Source organism: Podarcis melisellensis (genome assembly GCF_964234715.1).
Source record: "Podarcis melisellensis genome assembly, chromosome: 4".
Lineage (NCBI taxonomy): Eukaryota > Metazoa > Chordata > Lepidosauria > Squamata > Lacertidae > Podarcis > Podarcis melisellensis.
Genome location: NC_138531.1, coordinates 28,963,748 through 28,980,014, shown reverse-complemented (window position 1 = coordinate 28,980,014; position 16,267 = coordinate 28,963,748). Strand labels below are relative to the sequence as shown.

General features: G+C 43.5%; 2 protein-coding genes across 3 annotated transcripts in view; one reads left to right on the top strand and one right to left on the bottom strand.

Annotated features, from left to right (window-relative positions):
- The window catches only part of NCK2 (NCK adaptor protein 2), a 71,323-nt gene that overhangs the window by 40,223 nt on the left and 14,833 nt on the right, over positions 1–16,267 (top strand). The window contains exons 1-2 of one of the 2 annotated variants that reach the window (XM_081907460.1): positions 1,500–1,902; positions 2,146–2,387. In XM_081907460.1, coding sequence (XP_081763586.1) covers positions 2,162–2,387 — 226 coding nt within the window. In that variant the 5' untranslated portion in view covers positions 1,500–1,902; positions 2,146–2,161. Of the gene's footprint in view, positions 1–1,499; positions 1,903–2,145; positions 2,388–16,267 lie in introns of those variants that run through there. The other variant, XM_081907459.1, reaches the window with a different exon arrangement.
- Positions 13,094–15,835, bottom strand: LOC309368060 (uncharacterized protein). The gene is made up of 2 exons (XM_081907818.1): positions 15,168–15,835; positions 13,094–15,113 (listed from the first exon to the last, which is right to left on the bottom strand). Exon 1 carries the CDS (start codon positions 15,780–15,782, stop codon positions 15,171–15,173), a length of 612 nt encoding a protein of 203 aa, XP_081763944.1. The 5' UTR covers positions 15,783–15,835; the 3' UTR covers positions 13,094–15,113; positions 15,168–15,170.

Sequence of the window (16,267 nt, the reverse complement as noted above, 5' to 3'; positions counted from 1 at the left end):
ATGCACTCTACATGGGGCTACCTTTGAAGGTGACTCGGAAACTACAACTAATCCAGAATGCGGCAGCTAGACTGATGACTGGGAGCGGCCGCCGAGACCATATAATGCCGGTCTTGAAAGACCTACATTGGCTCCCAGTATGTTTCCGAGCACAATTCAAAGTATTGGTGCTGACCTTTAAAGCCCTAAACGGCCTTGGTCCAGTATACCTGAAGGAGCGTCTCCACCCCCATCATTCTGCCCGGACGCTGAGGTCCAGCGCTGAGGGCCTTCTGGCGGTTCCCTCATTGCGAGAAGCAAAGCTACAGGGAACCAGGCAGAGGGCCTTCTCGGTAGTGGCGCCCGCCCTGTGGAACGCTCTTCCATCAGTTGTCAAAGAGATAAACAACTACCTGACATTCAGAAGACATCTTAAGGCAGCCCTGTTCAGGGAAGTTTTAAACGTGTGATATTTTACTGTATTTTTGGTTTTTATGGAAGCCGCCCAGAGTGGCTGGGGAGGCCCAGCCAGATGGGCGGGGTATAAATAAATTATTATTATTATTATTATTATTATTATTATTATTATTATTATTATATCAATTTATTTGCTCCAAACACCTCCCCATCTTTACCTGCCTCTTGTTTCCTCTTTCTTTGCCATATGTTCTTCTAGTAGCAGTTAGTATTTGTTTCCTTGGGGCTCTTTTGGAGATCTTATCAGCCCTTGCATTGAGTTGCATCACCTCATTTTGAAAGCCCAATTCAGGTTGCAGAAATGTTTTGCATTTTTTTTTGGTAGACGATTAGGAGTGCAGAATTCTGAGAGAGGGCGAGGGCCAAAGGTTCTACATGCTGACTAGCTGTATAGTAAAGAAATTGTAATGAGCTATCCTAGCTGGGGAAAACCAATTGTAACATGAATGGGATGGGGATTTCTATGTTCTCATTAGCACTCTCAGCTCTTGTGATTTATGTGTTCCTTCTCAGATGAAGGAAAACAAACAAAAGAAATCACTGGGTTAAAGCTGACCAAAAGTCCAGAGGTTGCACTATTATCAATTTACGATGGGGCGGAAGGTTTACAGGCTATGAAGGACTTGCTCACAGATTTATTGACAGCTGCACGAATTATTATAGCTAGGAAGTGGAAGGGGCAAGGTGAATATCAAATGGAAGAATGTTATAAAGAGGTGTGGGATATAGCTATTAATGATAAATTAACGTGTGCCATTAAGGTAAATGGGGAATATGCAGGAGAAATGATTTTGAGGAGATATGGAGGGTGTTTGTAGAATTTGTACTGTTGAAACGGAAAGGGGTCAAACCATCGCAAGAGGTTTTGAAATTTTGGGAGGCCGGATAGTTACAATGGAATGGTCTCGGGGATGGGGTGCACATTTTTATTATTATTTATTGATGATTATTACTTTGTCAAAATTGGGGGGGGGGAGAAAACAAACAAAATTTTGGATTTTGGATCAGGATAGTAATTCTGGAGCATTTTAAGTCTTTGTATTGTTTTAAAAGGGAACATTAGCAACCAATTAAAACTTACCCAAGAATGACAACAGGTTCATTCAAGCAGTGGACAGTCAAGGATGGGCAATCATATTAGAGAAGTTCAGCAAAATATTTCATCCACACTCATTGTTCAGGTTAGATTTCAAGTAGTATATTATGGGAGTTCCATTAAAACAAAAATGACTGGTTTTGCTGTTCTTAAGTTGTATTTCCTTTCACTCTGCATCTCATTGTCTTGATTCTAATCTTCACATCCTCCTGAAGCTTATAATCTCTTCTCCCCTAAAATGAAACTAAATTTCCAGCACCTGAAGTGAATTGCAGCCCAACAAATTGGATGCAGTGTGATTTAAAACCTTGAGGCAGGATCATTAAGTAGTCAGCCTGTGTGGTGGCAAGGTAAATTTTGGCTTAGACTGTGCCACATGCACACAAAGTTGTTGGAAGTGGATCAGAAAAAGGGTGAGGGGCTGATCTGGACCTATTCTATGGGAATGTGGTTTAGTGCTGCATCAGAAACGTAGCGTTTTTGCTCTGCAAGGATGTTCTTACTTTTTAAAGCTTGCTCTATGTTTTCAATCTTCAGTGGTGAAACAGAGGAGTATGTGCAGTTTTTCAATGAATGTATTTGTTTCATGACAGAGGGACTCCATGAAAGATGACAGAAGAAGTTATTGTTATAGCAAAGTGGGATTACACTGCACAACAGGACCAAGAACTTGACATAAAGAAGAATGAACGCCTCTGGCTATTAGATGATTCCAAAACATGGTGGAGGGTAAGAAACGCAGCCAACAAAACAGGATATGTGCCATCAAATTATGTTGAGAGGAAGAACAGCTTGAAGAAGGGTTCCTTGGTTAAAAATCTGAAAGACACATTGGGTAAGTCCTTTTGGAGTCTTGCATTAATTCTTTTCAGAAACCAATTATGTTAAAACGCCTGTAGGGCGAACATCATGTCTGCATTGCATATGAAAAGGAATGTGGATATTTGCTCTTAATTCGGAGCTCATAATTTTAAGTAGCAGAGAATTTGTTTTTGTAAGAAGCTATTTTTGTATTATCAAGAGGAAATGCAAGTAGAGAGAAATTTTTCTTTTGTCCTTAATCTGTTTATCAGATTTTCGTAAGAATGCACATGCCACACTCCCCGTTTTCCCCTACAAAAACAAAGACTTTAAAGTATGTCAAGTGTACTGGTAGCGCCAACACTTTGGATTGTGTTTTTTGTTGGTATACTTACGTCGAGTCGTGCACATGGGCAGTTGTGAAATTTACAAAAGCTTTTATCTCTTAATGGCCTTTATGTTTAAATTTCTCATTGGGACTTCACTGATTAAAGAAGAATGACTAGTGATCCTGTTTTCATGGTAACTTTCAATTTGTTAGACTTGTCTGAAACTTTTGAGTGGTATTGGACTAAGTTATACTTGGGCCCATTAATGTCTGTGGGTCTATTCTATCTTGGGTGTGCTCATTACATTCAGTGAGTCTACTCTGAGTTGAACTGCCTTGAATACCACTCTATCTCTTCCCCAGCTACGTCCGTGTGGTGCAGCCTGTGGGCTCCTTTGTTTTATAGCATGCTGAATTTTCTCTAGTCTTGTACCAAAATGATGGCAAGAGTTGAATGATCTCCATTTATCCTCCAATTGCTACATCGGGAATTTCTTTCCTTAAAATTATCATGTTACGCTTTTTATTCTACTTTAACCAAAAGTGGCATTTGCTCAATTTTATGTGATCGTCAAAGAAGCCGAGCAGTTCTTGTTTTGTACTTTGAGGATAAATATTGTGAATATGAGTCAGAAGTTTTCAAACTTTTTTGAGTCCATGACTCCCTTGACCAACTATATTCTTTCTGCGGCACCCCTGTGGGGCTCAGGAGCCCAGTTATGTCACCCCTTGCCTGCAGAGCTGGCAGCCCCTCACCCTTTTTCGAACACCCTCCCTTGTGGAGTGTTCCCTCAGCCTCCTATCCTCTCTCCTTGGGAGTCCTCTGGGCAGCCACAGCTGCCACCCCTGGTCTCTGAACTTCTCCCCACAATCCTAGTTGAGAGGCAGAGACGTAAGAGGGCATCAGAAGAGGGAGGGAAGGAAAGAGGGGCAGGGGCCAGTGTTGCTCACAGCACCTCTGACCACCCTTCAAGGCACACCAGGGTGCCACGCCACCCTGGTTGAAAATCACTCTTCTAAGTGATGCCTGTTGAAAATCACTCCTCTAAGTGATGCCTGTTTCCCTGTCTGTTATAATCCCATACCTTTTGTTTGTGTGTTCCTTCCCCTCCATGTTTCTATATTTATTACTACCATTTAGTTGCTGCTATGTTTTGTCCTTTGCCGAATTCAGTTACTGCCTAGTGGAGACCTAATTTTTTATCTTTACATGAGTGAGCAGAAATGCAAATCTGTGGTGGGAGAGGTGGCACATTACATGTGATTATTTGCAATATGTACCAGAAGCACATAGTCTTTCTCTTGCATATGGGATTTCTTATTTATGATGCAACTCATTGCTTGCTTTAAATGTGCTAGACAGTTGCCAAACTTACACAGTTTCCTGATACCTTTTTGCCGTGTTCCTCCACTTCCACTTCACATAATTGGCTGTGATTGGCAGAACGGAAAAGTAGACAGGATAATGATGCTGGGGTAATGATTATAAGTTTTCCTAGTTCCCCCAATAAATTTAAGTGAATCTTTTCATCATACAATACAATTAAAAAAAAACTAATCTAAATTGAAAGCAAAAACAAAGATGAACAAAGAAAATAGAAGGCCCTCACTCAAAGGTAGTACTTTTCTCAGTACTTTTCTCACTGAGAAGTGGGTGGATCCTCTCACCTGGGAGCTTTTCTTCTCCCAGCCCCCTCACCTTAGGAAATCTTCCCTTCCCTGCCTCTCACATAGGGTCCTTCACCAGCCAGCCATCAACGTTCATGTGTGTACAGTCTTGTAAAGATGGTGCCCTTATCTTCCTTGTAAGAATTCACCATGCCCCAGCATCTACCAATAAAAATATATGTTTAAAAAGTGTCCTTTTGATGACACAAAGCAAGAGTTTTTACCAGTTATCATTCCCAATCTCCATGCCCCTGCCTGGTATTTCAGTGAACCATCTTAATTTTGCCTGTTGATAGTGAGACAAAAACCACATCATGATACATCTCTAGCCCTAGTAAAGTAAAGGTAAAGGGACCCCTGACCATTAGGTCCACTCGTGGCCGACTCGGGGGTTGCGGCGCTCACCTCGCTTTATTGGCCGAGGGAGCCGGCCTACAGCTTCCGGGTCATGTGGCCAGTTTGACTAGGCCGCTTCTGGCGAACCAGAGCAACGCACGGAAACGCCATTTACCTTCCTGCCGGAGCGGTACCTATTTATCTACTTGCACTTTGACGTGCTTTTGAACTGCTAGGTTGGCAGGAGCAGGGACCGAGCAACGGGAGCTCACCCCGTCACGGGGATTCAAATCGCTGACCTTCTGATCGGCAAGTCCTAGGCTCTGTGGTTTAACCCACAGCCCCACCCTCATCTAGCCCCTGTCTAGCCCTAGTAGTAGGTAACTATTAATCTGGAATGGGGAGACATATCCTGCCCCCCTCAAAAAGCTCACACACACAATCCAACAGGGCCTAGGTGAGAACTCCATTGTAGATGTGCAACCGAGTGTGAATTTGTATCAGAACAGAGACGTGTTTTTTTAGGTTAGAGTGTCTTGCGTGAAGTGTGATCAGTGCCTTGTCAATCAAAGGTCTTGACTTCATGTTCCATTTAATGAAAATGAGGCTGTATATCTTTGAAGGCAGTAAGGCTTCAGACACATAGATCTGATGTATAATTAGATGCTGATGTAGCAGAACACATTGTGCTGTTTGGTGTTTTGATTGTAGTTGCTGATAGTTGTTTAAACAGAAAAACCGAGCAAATGCCGGAATTAACAGCATTTGCCCAATAGCGAAGATTTGTTTACCTCTTTATAGCAACATAGTTTCTTTTCCTTTATCACTCTCAGTTCACTTCCTGAAAATTTGACCAAAAAATAAATAAAAGGCACATTTATCCCAATGCTCACCAAAGCATGTGTATGTAAACTGATAATATATAGCACCAAAAAGATTACTGTGTATTCATCCAAGCAGCGTACAAATTATTTATAAACCATGGCTTCATCAATTTTAGATGTCTTTTTCCAATGAATTAGGAATGATAATTTCAAAAAAATAAAAAGTGAACTTTTACCTTATCTTAATAGATTTGATCTATCCACCTGTGTCCTCAGGTGGCGCTGTGGGTTAAACCACAGAGCCCAGGACTTGCTGATCAGAAGGTCGGCAGTTCAAATCCCCACGATGGGGTGAGCTCCCATTGCTCGGTCCCTACTCCTGCCAACCTAGCAGTTCGAAAGCACATCAGAGTGCAAGTAGATAAATAGGTACCGCTCCGGCAGGAAGGTAAACGGCGTTTCTGTGCGCTGCTCTGGTTCGCCAGAAGCAGCTTAGTCATGCTGGCCACAAGACCCGGAAGCTATACGCCAGCTCCCTTGGCCAATAAAGCGAGATGAGCACCGCAACCCCAGAGTCTGCTATGACTGGACCTAATGGTCAGGGGTCCCTTTACCTTTACCTAATAGATGTGATGGGAGATCTATGATTAGGATCTACTCTTTCTTTTTCTTTTTCTTTTAAAGTATAATGGCTACTTGGTCCCTGAATTGGATTGGCACTGGCAAAGCATGCCAGTCTTCTTCCCCACCTGCCCTCCATGCCAGTTAATAGCTAGGCTAGCAGAAGGAAGACCACGAAGTGAGGGAAGGTTTAATCGCTTCCTGCAGTCCCTACCCAACCATTATTTGGTTCTTAATAAATTATTTGGTTTTTTTTGTTTTTTAATGGAGATCCTAATGGATCACATGTATTTGCGTCTTTAAGAAATGTGAAGAAAGGCAGCAAGACACAAGGAATGATAAAAATGGCAAGGCTCCATCCGTTGACCTGTGTTCCTGCCCACTTCACTGTCTCCCTCCAGCTCAGCCACATTCAAGATAGGTTTAGCTTCTAGGGGAGTGAATTCTGTAATTGGTAGGTCAGCCATGGAAAGTTCCTCTTTATGTGCCCTTGCCATTTAGGTCTAAATGCTTTATAGGTCAAATCTAAGTTTCATGAATTGTGCCTGGAAGCCAGAGTTTCAGCGTGCCAATACTGTGTGCTCGCAATGACCTCTCTGGTTAGAAGGCCCACCACATTTATCAGTAGCTTCAGCCTTGCTCAAAATATATTTATAGCCTTGAGTTCATGAGGGCATGAATTGTTTGATATGAATTTTGAAAGCCAGATAGTGTCGGTGAAAATTGTTCCTGGCCTTCAGCACTCTGAAATCTTGACTGTAGGTTTTGTCAGATGTTGTGACAGTAAAACACAACAATTAACTGTACCTGAAACACTTTGGAGATATATATATATTAAAAAAATTTCCAGAATTTGTTTCTAATTTTTGATGTGGAGTCTTTGTTGATAATAGGACGTCCCTGCCCTTTAACAGCGCTTAAATGCACCAATACACTGAGCATGGCAATTATTTCAGCAATATTTGGATTTGGTAGCACAGATATTCACAGTTCTTGTCTTTACAGTTTTATGATTGTTTGAAGCTAGCGTAAATACGCCGTATGCCTGTTGCTTGGTTTTTCTTTTTTTTTTCTTTTTTCACTTAGCTTCCTGTTTGTTTGAAAGTTTGCTGGAAACTGTCAGTTATTTCCTTTTTTGAAGCAACGTGCTTTTGTTAGCAGCCAGGATGCCTCATGTGCCACCCCTCCCCATTTCACCACCAAAGGAAATGTAGCATTTGTTCAGATGTTGGCTTTGTTGTCTGAGGACTTTCACTAGGCTATAGGACTTTTTTATCCTGTTATGTGCACTCACCTCTTTTTAAGTCTCCGTTTGCATGGCCATTCTGTCTGGAGTTAATAGGGTTGTGACCAAATGTTTACAAATAATTCTTGAGCCTACAGCCTTAAATTTGAGGGTCCTCCATTTTGTACACAGTTTATTAGCCTTTTCCAGTTCAAAAGCACCCATTTATTTTTATTGGTCGATTGGTTTTTGTGGTCCTGTTTCCAAGGTGTCCAGAAGAAACGGTTCTGATATCTGGTTTCAGGTACAGAAATAAATCAGGGTTCTTGTTTTCCAATTGATTTTGAGAGCTGCTTCACACTGGATGTCATCACTGGCATTATTAAATTGCATGCATGCATGGATAGATATCAGTCAATAGGTGCAGCATGCAGTAATCCATTTGCTTATTTCTAAAATTTGTTCCTATCCTTCAATAGTCAAGAAGCCTGAGATTGTACATCCCCTGACATTAGCTCAGGCACAACAACAACAACAACAGCCCACCATTTACTTTGGGGTCCAAAGATGGAGTGTTACAGTTGCTTAAATTACAATATCATAGAATTGTAGAATTGGACAGGACCACATGGGTCATCTAGTCCAATCCCATGCAATCTAGGAATCTCTTTGGCCAATGTGGGGCTCAAAGCCACAACCCTGAGAGTAAGAGTCTCATGCTCCACCAACTGAGCTAACCCAGCTTTATGGAGCTAAAACAATTGGAAGTGAATTACTCAGAGTGTAGGGTGGGTCCTATCTATTGATATGGTGTCAAAGCCCAGGTAAAGAGCTTGTGGTGGAAACTGCGTAATGTTGATGCCAAGGACACCTCTGTGAGGAGGAGGGAAGTGCACAATTTCGAGGCTGCCACAGAGAAGGCCCTCTCTTCAATAGGCTTTAATGGCACTGCTGCATCATAAGCTATCAGTTGCTGATTCACACGCATGTATTTATCGAGTTCTATCTCGGGAAAGGATAGGCAAAGATTACACAAATCTCTAGTAAGCAATTGTCAAATGGAGTGATATCGGAATGAAGATGTTGAGCTGGTTCACACAGCTGGTTTTTACCCAACTGTGGTTTGTCTCGTCATGCAAACCATTTACTATGGTTTGTTGTTGGTCTGTGAACTGTGGCGTGTCCTAATATGGCATGTCGTCAGCACGGCTGCAAGAGCAGTGTAGAAACAAAAATCACGCTCAAGTCCAAGTGACTTTCAGTGGTGCTTTGCCTGAAGAACTTCCTCCTAACTCTGCTTGGCAAGGAGCTCTTTCCCCACCCCACTCTTCTACCTCCCCATCCTCACAAGAAACAGCTTTGCATTGCAGGTGTCATGCTGCCAAGGAGAGGAAACCCAAAGCAGGCATAGCTCACTACTTCTTACTAACATCCGTAGAGGGATAAATAGCAAAGCAATGAAGTTTAATGAACAGGATATAATGATATTCCAACTTAACCTTATTAAATGGTAGCAACAATTTATACGTGCAGTCATCTGGAAGAAATAAAATCAGGCATTCACATGGATAAAACTGAGAAAGTTTTAAAACTGCGGAACATGTGCAGTCCTGTATATATTTTTAGATATGGGGTTGCCAGACCCATAGTAGAATTAGAGTGAAAACCTTTCAGCTCAGCCCCTGCCTCTCAACCCTGCCTCACAGGGTTGTTGCGGAGATTAAATGAGGAAGGGGATAACCATGTTTTTGTCAAAATAGGTGCGATATAAATGATGGCGATGATGATAATGATACAATCCTTCTTTGGCAATCACTTGTAGCCGAGTAAGATTGTCTTCCATAAACACAGCTTTAACAGTGAGTCCGTAAGTGACTGTGGAGACCAATTCTGGATCTACACTTCTTTCCACAGTAGGGACGTAGGTTTCCAGGTGGGAGTTGATCACGGTGAGGATTTGCCAGATGTGCCTTTGTCCTAGCCAGTGTGATGCAGTGGTTAAGAGCAGTAGACTCGTAATCTGGAGAACCGGGTTCGTGTCTCCGCTCCTCCACATGCAGCTGCTGGGTGACCTTGGACCAGTCACACTTCTCTGAAGTCTCTCAGCCCCACTCACCTCACAGAGTGTTTGTTGTGGGGGAGGAAGGGAAAGGAGAATGTTAGCCTCTTTCAGACTACTTCGGGTAGTGATAAAGCGGGATATCAAATCCAAACTCCTCTTCTTCTTAGCACGTTTCTCCCTTTCGTCCTGAGTTTGAGCATCTTCAAAACCGATGACATCTTTGGTAAAGGCTGTTCTCCAGTTGGAGTGCTCGCAGGCCTGTGTTTCCTAGGGAGATATAATATCATCTCCCTGGCAAAAAAGGAACCAGCAGATGTGCCATCATGAGAGTCCATGACTCTCAGCAGATGGCATCCTAGAGAATAAGAGCAGAATTCTGGTCATCTGAAGAGCACTCAGTGTACATTGACCTCTGAATCTTGCCACACATGCAGAGGGACTAGCACATTGGTCTCACCAAGATATATCATTTCTGCCTGGCTCAACAAGGAGATGTGCCCGTGGAGTTGCCACTGCAGTGCCACCTACTGTTAGAAGAAAATGAATGTTTGGAAGAAGGTCACCACTCACAATCACTTGGGAGTGGAATCTAGGGTGGTCCTCTATATTGTGGTTTTTGGCATCGGTGTTTCTGACCAGCATCAGTGGAATAGACCCAGATCAGTACCGTGACTATATCCAGACCAGACTCCAGCTGCCCCAGGAACATGTGACTCACTAAGGCCGGCCTACAAATTGGCTCTCAGGCCGCGAGTAGAGGAAAGAAATGGTCACTATAGCTGATGCCGCTCTTCAGGAAACGTCTCCACTTCAAGCAAAGAGGCAACACACTCACTGCCAGTGTGTTCCTATCCCCCCTAAGCCCAACTGAACTTTACTCTCCCAGCATAACTTCGCACCCAACTCATAAGAAAAGAGAGTTCTAACAATTCCCTTCTCACCCTTCCCCCACACTTAGAAGGCAAGAATCACACACAGCAACATGAGTTAGTCCTAGAAGAGGTGCCATTAACCAATGCACAGAGGATAGCAAGGCTGAGGAACAGGAAGAAGACTGTGATTGTGTACAGATCACAAAGAACTTAGCAAATGTTGCCACAGACGCAGGAAATGGGGCAGTCAGAGCTCTTTTTATGAGCTGGACAAATGTGAAGCTGAGCACAGATTTCAGGACAGACAAGTTTCAGCCTGGTGCATGAGGCATGTCAGTACAAGTGTTTGGTGAACAGATGGACACAGCTACGAGGCAGTCAGATGCTGCTTTTGGGCGGTGCATCGCCAAGAGAGCTGCCTTGCTACAGAGGCAGAGGCGTTTTGGAGTGCCTTGCTGAAGCCATGATTGCTCTACTAGATGCACTCCATCACCATAACAGATCTATCAGCCAGTGGGAATATATGACACTTGACTATGCACAAGACCCATTTCAGCACCTACACAATCCCCTTCCACTCCCTCAGACTCCCTCAGTTCCTAGTGATCTTAACGTTGCCATATTTCTCCCTGGGAACCAAGAATAGGAGCAAATGGGTGAAAGGGGGAAATTCCCAGTAAGGTTTGAAATGAGTAATTTTTATTTAACAGTCAATTCGCTAAAAAAGTTTTGTGTTTACGTACATCAAGCAGCTTCTAAGGTAGGAGCAAAGTGCGGCAGGTTGTCGTAGTGTGGGAACTGCTACTGCTGTATGAAGTTTAAAACATAGACATTATTCAAAACGTTTAATAATTAAAATGAAGTTCTTTTGCTTTCTGAACCAAAAATGAATTTTTCTTCTTTAAGAAGAAAATTGCAAAAATTGTAAAACTGGATTTGCAGTAACTTCAAAATTTAAATTATTGAAATATTAAGAAATTAGTTACTTGGAAATAGTGTGATTCGGTCACTCTAAAACTGGGAATATGTGTGGGGTTTTGTTGGATAGCCAACAATAAAAAAATCAGTAAAGTCATAAGTAAAGGCAGGAAAGTGAATAATCTTGCTCTAAAAGCACACAAAAGTGATTCACCCTGCTTCACTAAATTGAAATTTCAGCCTTCACAACATAGGAAAACGGCCAAGTAAACAGCTATTTTTGTGGAGGAGGCTCAAGATATTAACTGATATGCATGAAATTTCAGATATAGCTATATAATCCCTAGTGTAGTAAGGTAAGACCTTTGGAGCAGGCTTTTTCAAAAAAAGTTTTTAATGAACCGCCCTAATCCACATAGCTTTATACAAATTGTTTTCAGGTTTGTTAAATCAAAATGGCTAATGTAATATCTGTAAACAGTGACAGCCATCACAGTCAATCAAAGCCTTAAGGATCTTTAATTATAAAGTTTGTTATCTATCCATCTGTCTATCATCCGACAGCAAACTTTATCCCAAAACATCATCTGCTCTAGACTTGGGGGGGGGGCAACATTAAATGTTGTGTTGTAGCTGCTATGTGAACGATGGAAGGTGAGGCGGGAATCTGCTTTTAGATCAACGAAGTTGTGATATGACATTAAATCAGCCTGATTTACACAGATAGCAACATGTTAAATCTGGGACTTCTCCTCTGACTGTTCCAGCTTTTGTTTCTTGTGTGTGTGTGTCCCTGTGCCCCCTACAACCAGATGCAGTAAAAGCCCTGCAGAAAATAATAAAGAGATGATTAAGCATGCCAGTCTCTCGATCGCTCTGTATGGTAGTTAATGATGACATTTTTGGAAGTTATGGTTGCCTGATATAAAACACGCAATTCTATTTATGGAGTGTAGCATGATAAACTGTCAAATACTGAATACCATATGCAAACAGCTTTTTGAAGAATTTCTAAGCGACTTTTCCCTGGCTGAGGTTGCATAAGGTAATTCTCTCTTTCCGCATCTAAGCTCAGAATAGTGGCCTGGCTATTGAAACTGCTCTCCCTCACGCACCTCAAGTTTTCTTTCCATTTTAATTTTTGTTTGTCTAAAATAGTATAATAAAGTAAGCCTAATAATTCAAGCAAGCCTAGGACAATTGTTCCCGGTTATTTTTTTTAACAAAGCTAGCAAAATGCCTTCAATCATGGGGGAAATATAGAATGAAGGTGTGGTTGCTGGAAGATATGTCTATTTCAGGGGGAGAAAAGAGAGAAAATTTCTTCTGCAGCAGAGAAATATTGGGCCATTTGGCTTCTCTGTCTATGGAACCCAGGCTGCTTTATTTTTGGCATGATAAACAAGATTTGCTACCACATGCAGAGCACCACTTCTTGAAATGGGAGCTAAACTTGGTAATCCCAGTTCCTTAGTGGGAGCGATTTTGCTTCCTCTCCCCCTTCAAAAAAAAAAAAGAGTCCTGTCAATTGCAGCCTGTTTCAAATAGGTTTCATGGGTCAAAACAAACTGGAGAATTCAGCCTGATCCTGTCTGTGTATTATTTGCCCTTTACTCCTTGCAGAGTTGAAGATGTTACTGAAGGTCGGGTTTTTTTTAAGAATAACAATTGGACATACTTACCTATTCCATTGACATCTTGTGCCTTTAAAGAGATTAAATGCCCTTTGAGTCATTCTCTACTTTCCCCTGTAAAAGCATTAACCAGAGACAAAAAGACAACTCCTGATATCAACTGTTAAAAATAGGACACAATAGGTGATGTGTTCTGCTTCTTATCGTTCAAATTATGACCATTTCTATTGTCAACCAAATAGCAGTGACATTTACTTTTCCAAATGGCATAGAAAAGCTGTTTTGTCCAGTAACTTCTGTCTATGTCTTCAGGAAAGCTAGAGCATAATTGTGTCCATGTTTACTCAGAAGTATACCAGTGGTAAGGGTGGGTAGGACTGTAGACTTAGTGTTGCAAGTAAGTGACCTGTATGAATGCCTGGTTTATACATGTGTCTAACAAGGGAGCAAAACAGAAACTGCCAATTTCACAACTGTTCCATTAAGTAGTTGATGTTTTGCCACAAAAGCTGTGTGAGCCAACTGGCCCATTTTCTTTCTGAGGGGAGGGAGGAAATATGTTGTCGTTTAGCCATGTCCGACTCTTCGTGACCCCATGGACCAGAGCACGCCAGGCACTCCTGTCTTCCACTGCCTCCCGTAGTTTGGTCAAACTCATGCTGGTAGCTTCGAGAACACTGTCCAACCATCTCATCCTCTGTCGTCCCCTTCTCCTTGTACCTTCCATCTTTCCCAACATCAGGGTCTTTTCCAGGGAGTCTTCTCTTCTCATGAGGTGGCCAAAGGATTGGAGTCTCAGCTTCAGGATCTGTCCTTCCAGTGAGCACTCAGGGCTGATTTACTTCAGAATGGAGAGGTTTGATCTTCTTGCAGTCCATGGGACTCTCAAGAGTCTCCTCCAGCACCATAATTCAAAAGCATCAATTCTTCGGCGATCAGCCTTCTTTATGATCCAGCTCTCACTTCCATACATCAGAGGAATTATACTCCTGAGTAGTAGAATCACTCTGGTTAAAATATTGTCAGCATATAACATTTTATTTGCTACCCCAAAGATGGGAAATACCTCAGCAAGAGATATGCAAAAACCATCCATGCACTTTTCAGCTGCAAGCATGCACTTTTTTCTGGATACAATTGCATTTGCAGAATTGGAGGCTTTGAACATTTCTAAAGCAGGGCTTGCAGTTCAGCTGCACGTTGCTTCATGGAATATGGAGTTTATATTTGTCTTTAATCCTGTCAGGATTGAGAAAGGGCCCCCAACTGGGGGGGGGGGACTCCATCACCCAAACTGAGTTTTAAAAGAAATCTGTGGAGAAAAGGGAAGGTGAAACTTGAGTGGAGTTACTAAGAATTAAATATAGGGCTTTGTTTCTGTGGAAAATAGCATTTCATGTTTGGAGCCAGCCTTGCCAGTTACTGAAATGTGCCCCCCCCCAACAGCTTTCTGCCTTAAAACAGTTCCCCACCCCTTCCCCTAATGGCTGGACAATGCTGGGAAAGGGATGAGGGAGTGTGGTCCAGCTGTGGCTTTTGATACCATACCATCTAGTGATTATAAGTTTCTGAATTGGCTCTGTGATTTGGAAGTTTGGGGCATGGTGATATAGTTGTTCCATTCTTAACTTGCAGAGCTGTTTCCAGAAGAGATTTTTTGCTTCATTTCCTGCTTGACGCTTCTGCTGTGGGGTACCCTCCGCTTGTCATTTGTACTTTCAGATATGTGGGGATTTGGCTGACATCAGAATTAGGTGAAGTGCTGGAAGTCTGGACTTTGTTAAAAAATAATAATGCAAAGCTGGATGATGGTCAGTAATGGGAAACTCCAGTCTAACAACGTTGAGTTTCTGTGGGTAAACAGTTCACAGATTCAGAGAGATGGTATTCCATCTGTTTGTGATGGCTGTGCACTTCTCATGGACCAAGTTTCCAAATTGGGGTGTTACTTGATCCGGTTTTGTTGCTGGGTGCCCAAGTATAAAGTACCTTTTACTGATTTCCTTTCAGCTGTTTCTTTTTGGAATTTTACGTATTGAATTGCATTTGGGGAAAGTCTATTCCTAATCACCATATTCGGCAAATAACTTCTGCAATTAACTGACAGTACCGACTTCTATGACCCAAAACTATGACTGAATAATACCGTATTTTTCGCACCATAGGACGCAGTTTTTCCGTCTTAAAAACTAAGGGGAAAAGTCTGTGCGTCCTATGGAGCGAATGCAGGGGGGGAGGCAAGCAGGAAAAGCCCCCAAGAGCCACACACAAGCTTCGCGCGGCACTTGCAGGCTTTTCCCCAGGAGGGAGAAGGGACTGACGCGACCAGTCAGTCCCTTCTCCCTCCTCTAGAAAAGCCTTGCGCAATCTCTACAGTCGTGGGAGGCTGTGCAAGGCTAAAGAGGAAGCCCGGGCAGCGAGCGCGATCCATCCCGCTCGCTGCCCGGGCTTCCTCTTTAACCGTGCGCGCCTCTCCAGCCGTGGGAGGCTGTGCAAGGCTAAAGAGGAAGCCCGGGCAGCGAGCGCGATCCATCCCGCTCGCTGCCCGGGCTTCCTCTTTAACCGTGCGCGCCTCTCCAGCCGTGGGAGGCTGTGCAAGGCTAAAGAGGAAGCCCGGGCAGCGAGCGCGATCCATCCCGCTCGCTGCCCGGGCTTCCTCTTTAACCGTGCGCGCCTCTCCAGCCGTGGGAGGCTGTGCAAGGCTAAAGAGGAAGCCCGGGCAGCGAGCGCGATCCATCCCGCTCGCTGCCCGGGCTTCCTCTTTAACCGTGCGCGCCTCTCCAGCCGTGGGAGGCTGTGCAAGGCTAAAGAGGAAGCCCGGGCAGCGAGCGCGATCCATCCCGCTCGCTGCCCGGGCTTCCTCTTTAACCGTGCGCGCCTCTCCAGCCGTGGGAGGCTGTGCAAGGCTAAAGAGGAAGCCCGGGCAGCGAGCGCGATCCATCCCGCTCGCTGCCCGGGCTTCCTCTTTAACCGTGCGCGCCTCTCCAGCCGTGGGAGGCTGTGCAAGGCTAAAGAGGAAGCCCGGGCAGCGAGCGCGATCCATCCCGCTCGCTGCCCGGGCTTCCTCTTTAACCGTGCGCGCCTCTCTAGCCGTGGGAGGCTGTGCAAGGCTAAAGAGGAAGCCCAGGCAGCGAGCGCGATCCATCCCACTCGCTGCCCGGGCTTCCTCTTTTGCCTAGCAGCCTCTCCAACAGCCTCTCCAGCTGCACAAGGCTAAAGAAGCCAACTTTTTAAAAATCTCTCTATCTCTACCTCTTTTTCTTTTTTTGTCCTTTCTCCACCCCCTTATTTTCCTCTGGATCAGTGTTTTTATCTAGATTAACGTTTTAGTTTGGAGGGGGGGGAATATTATAAAAAAGGAAACTTTGCAGCTTTTATAATAAAAACAGATTAAACAAAACACAAGAGAAGGAACTAGCATAGAAG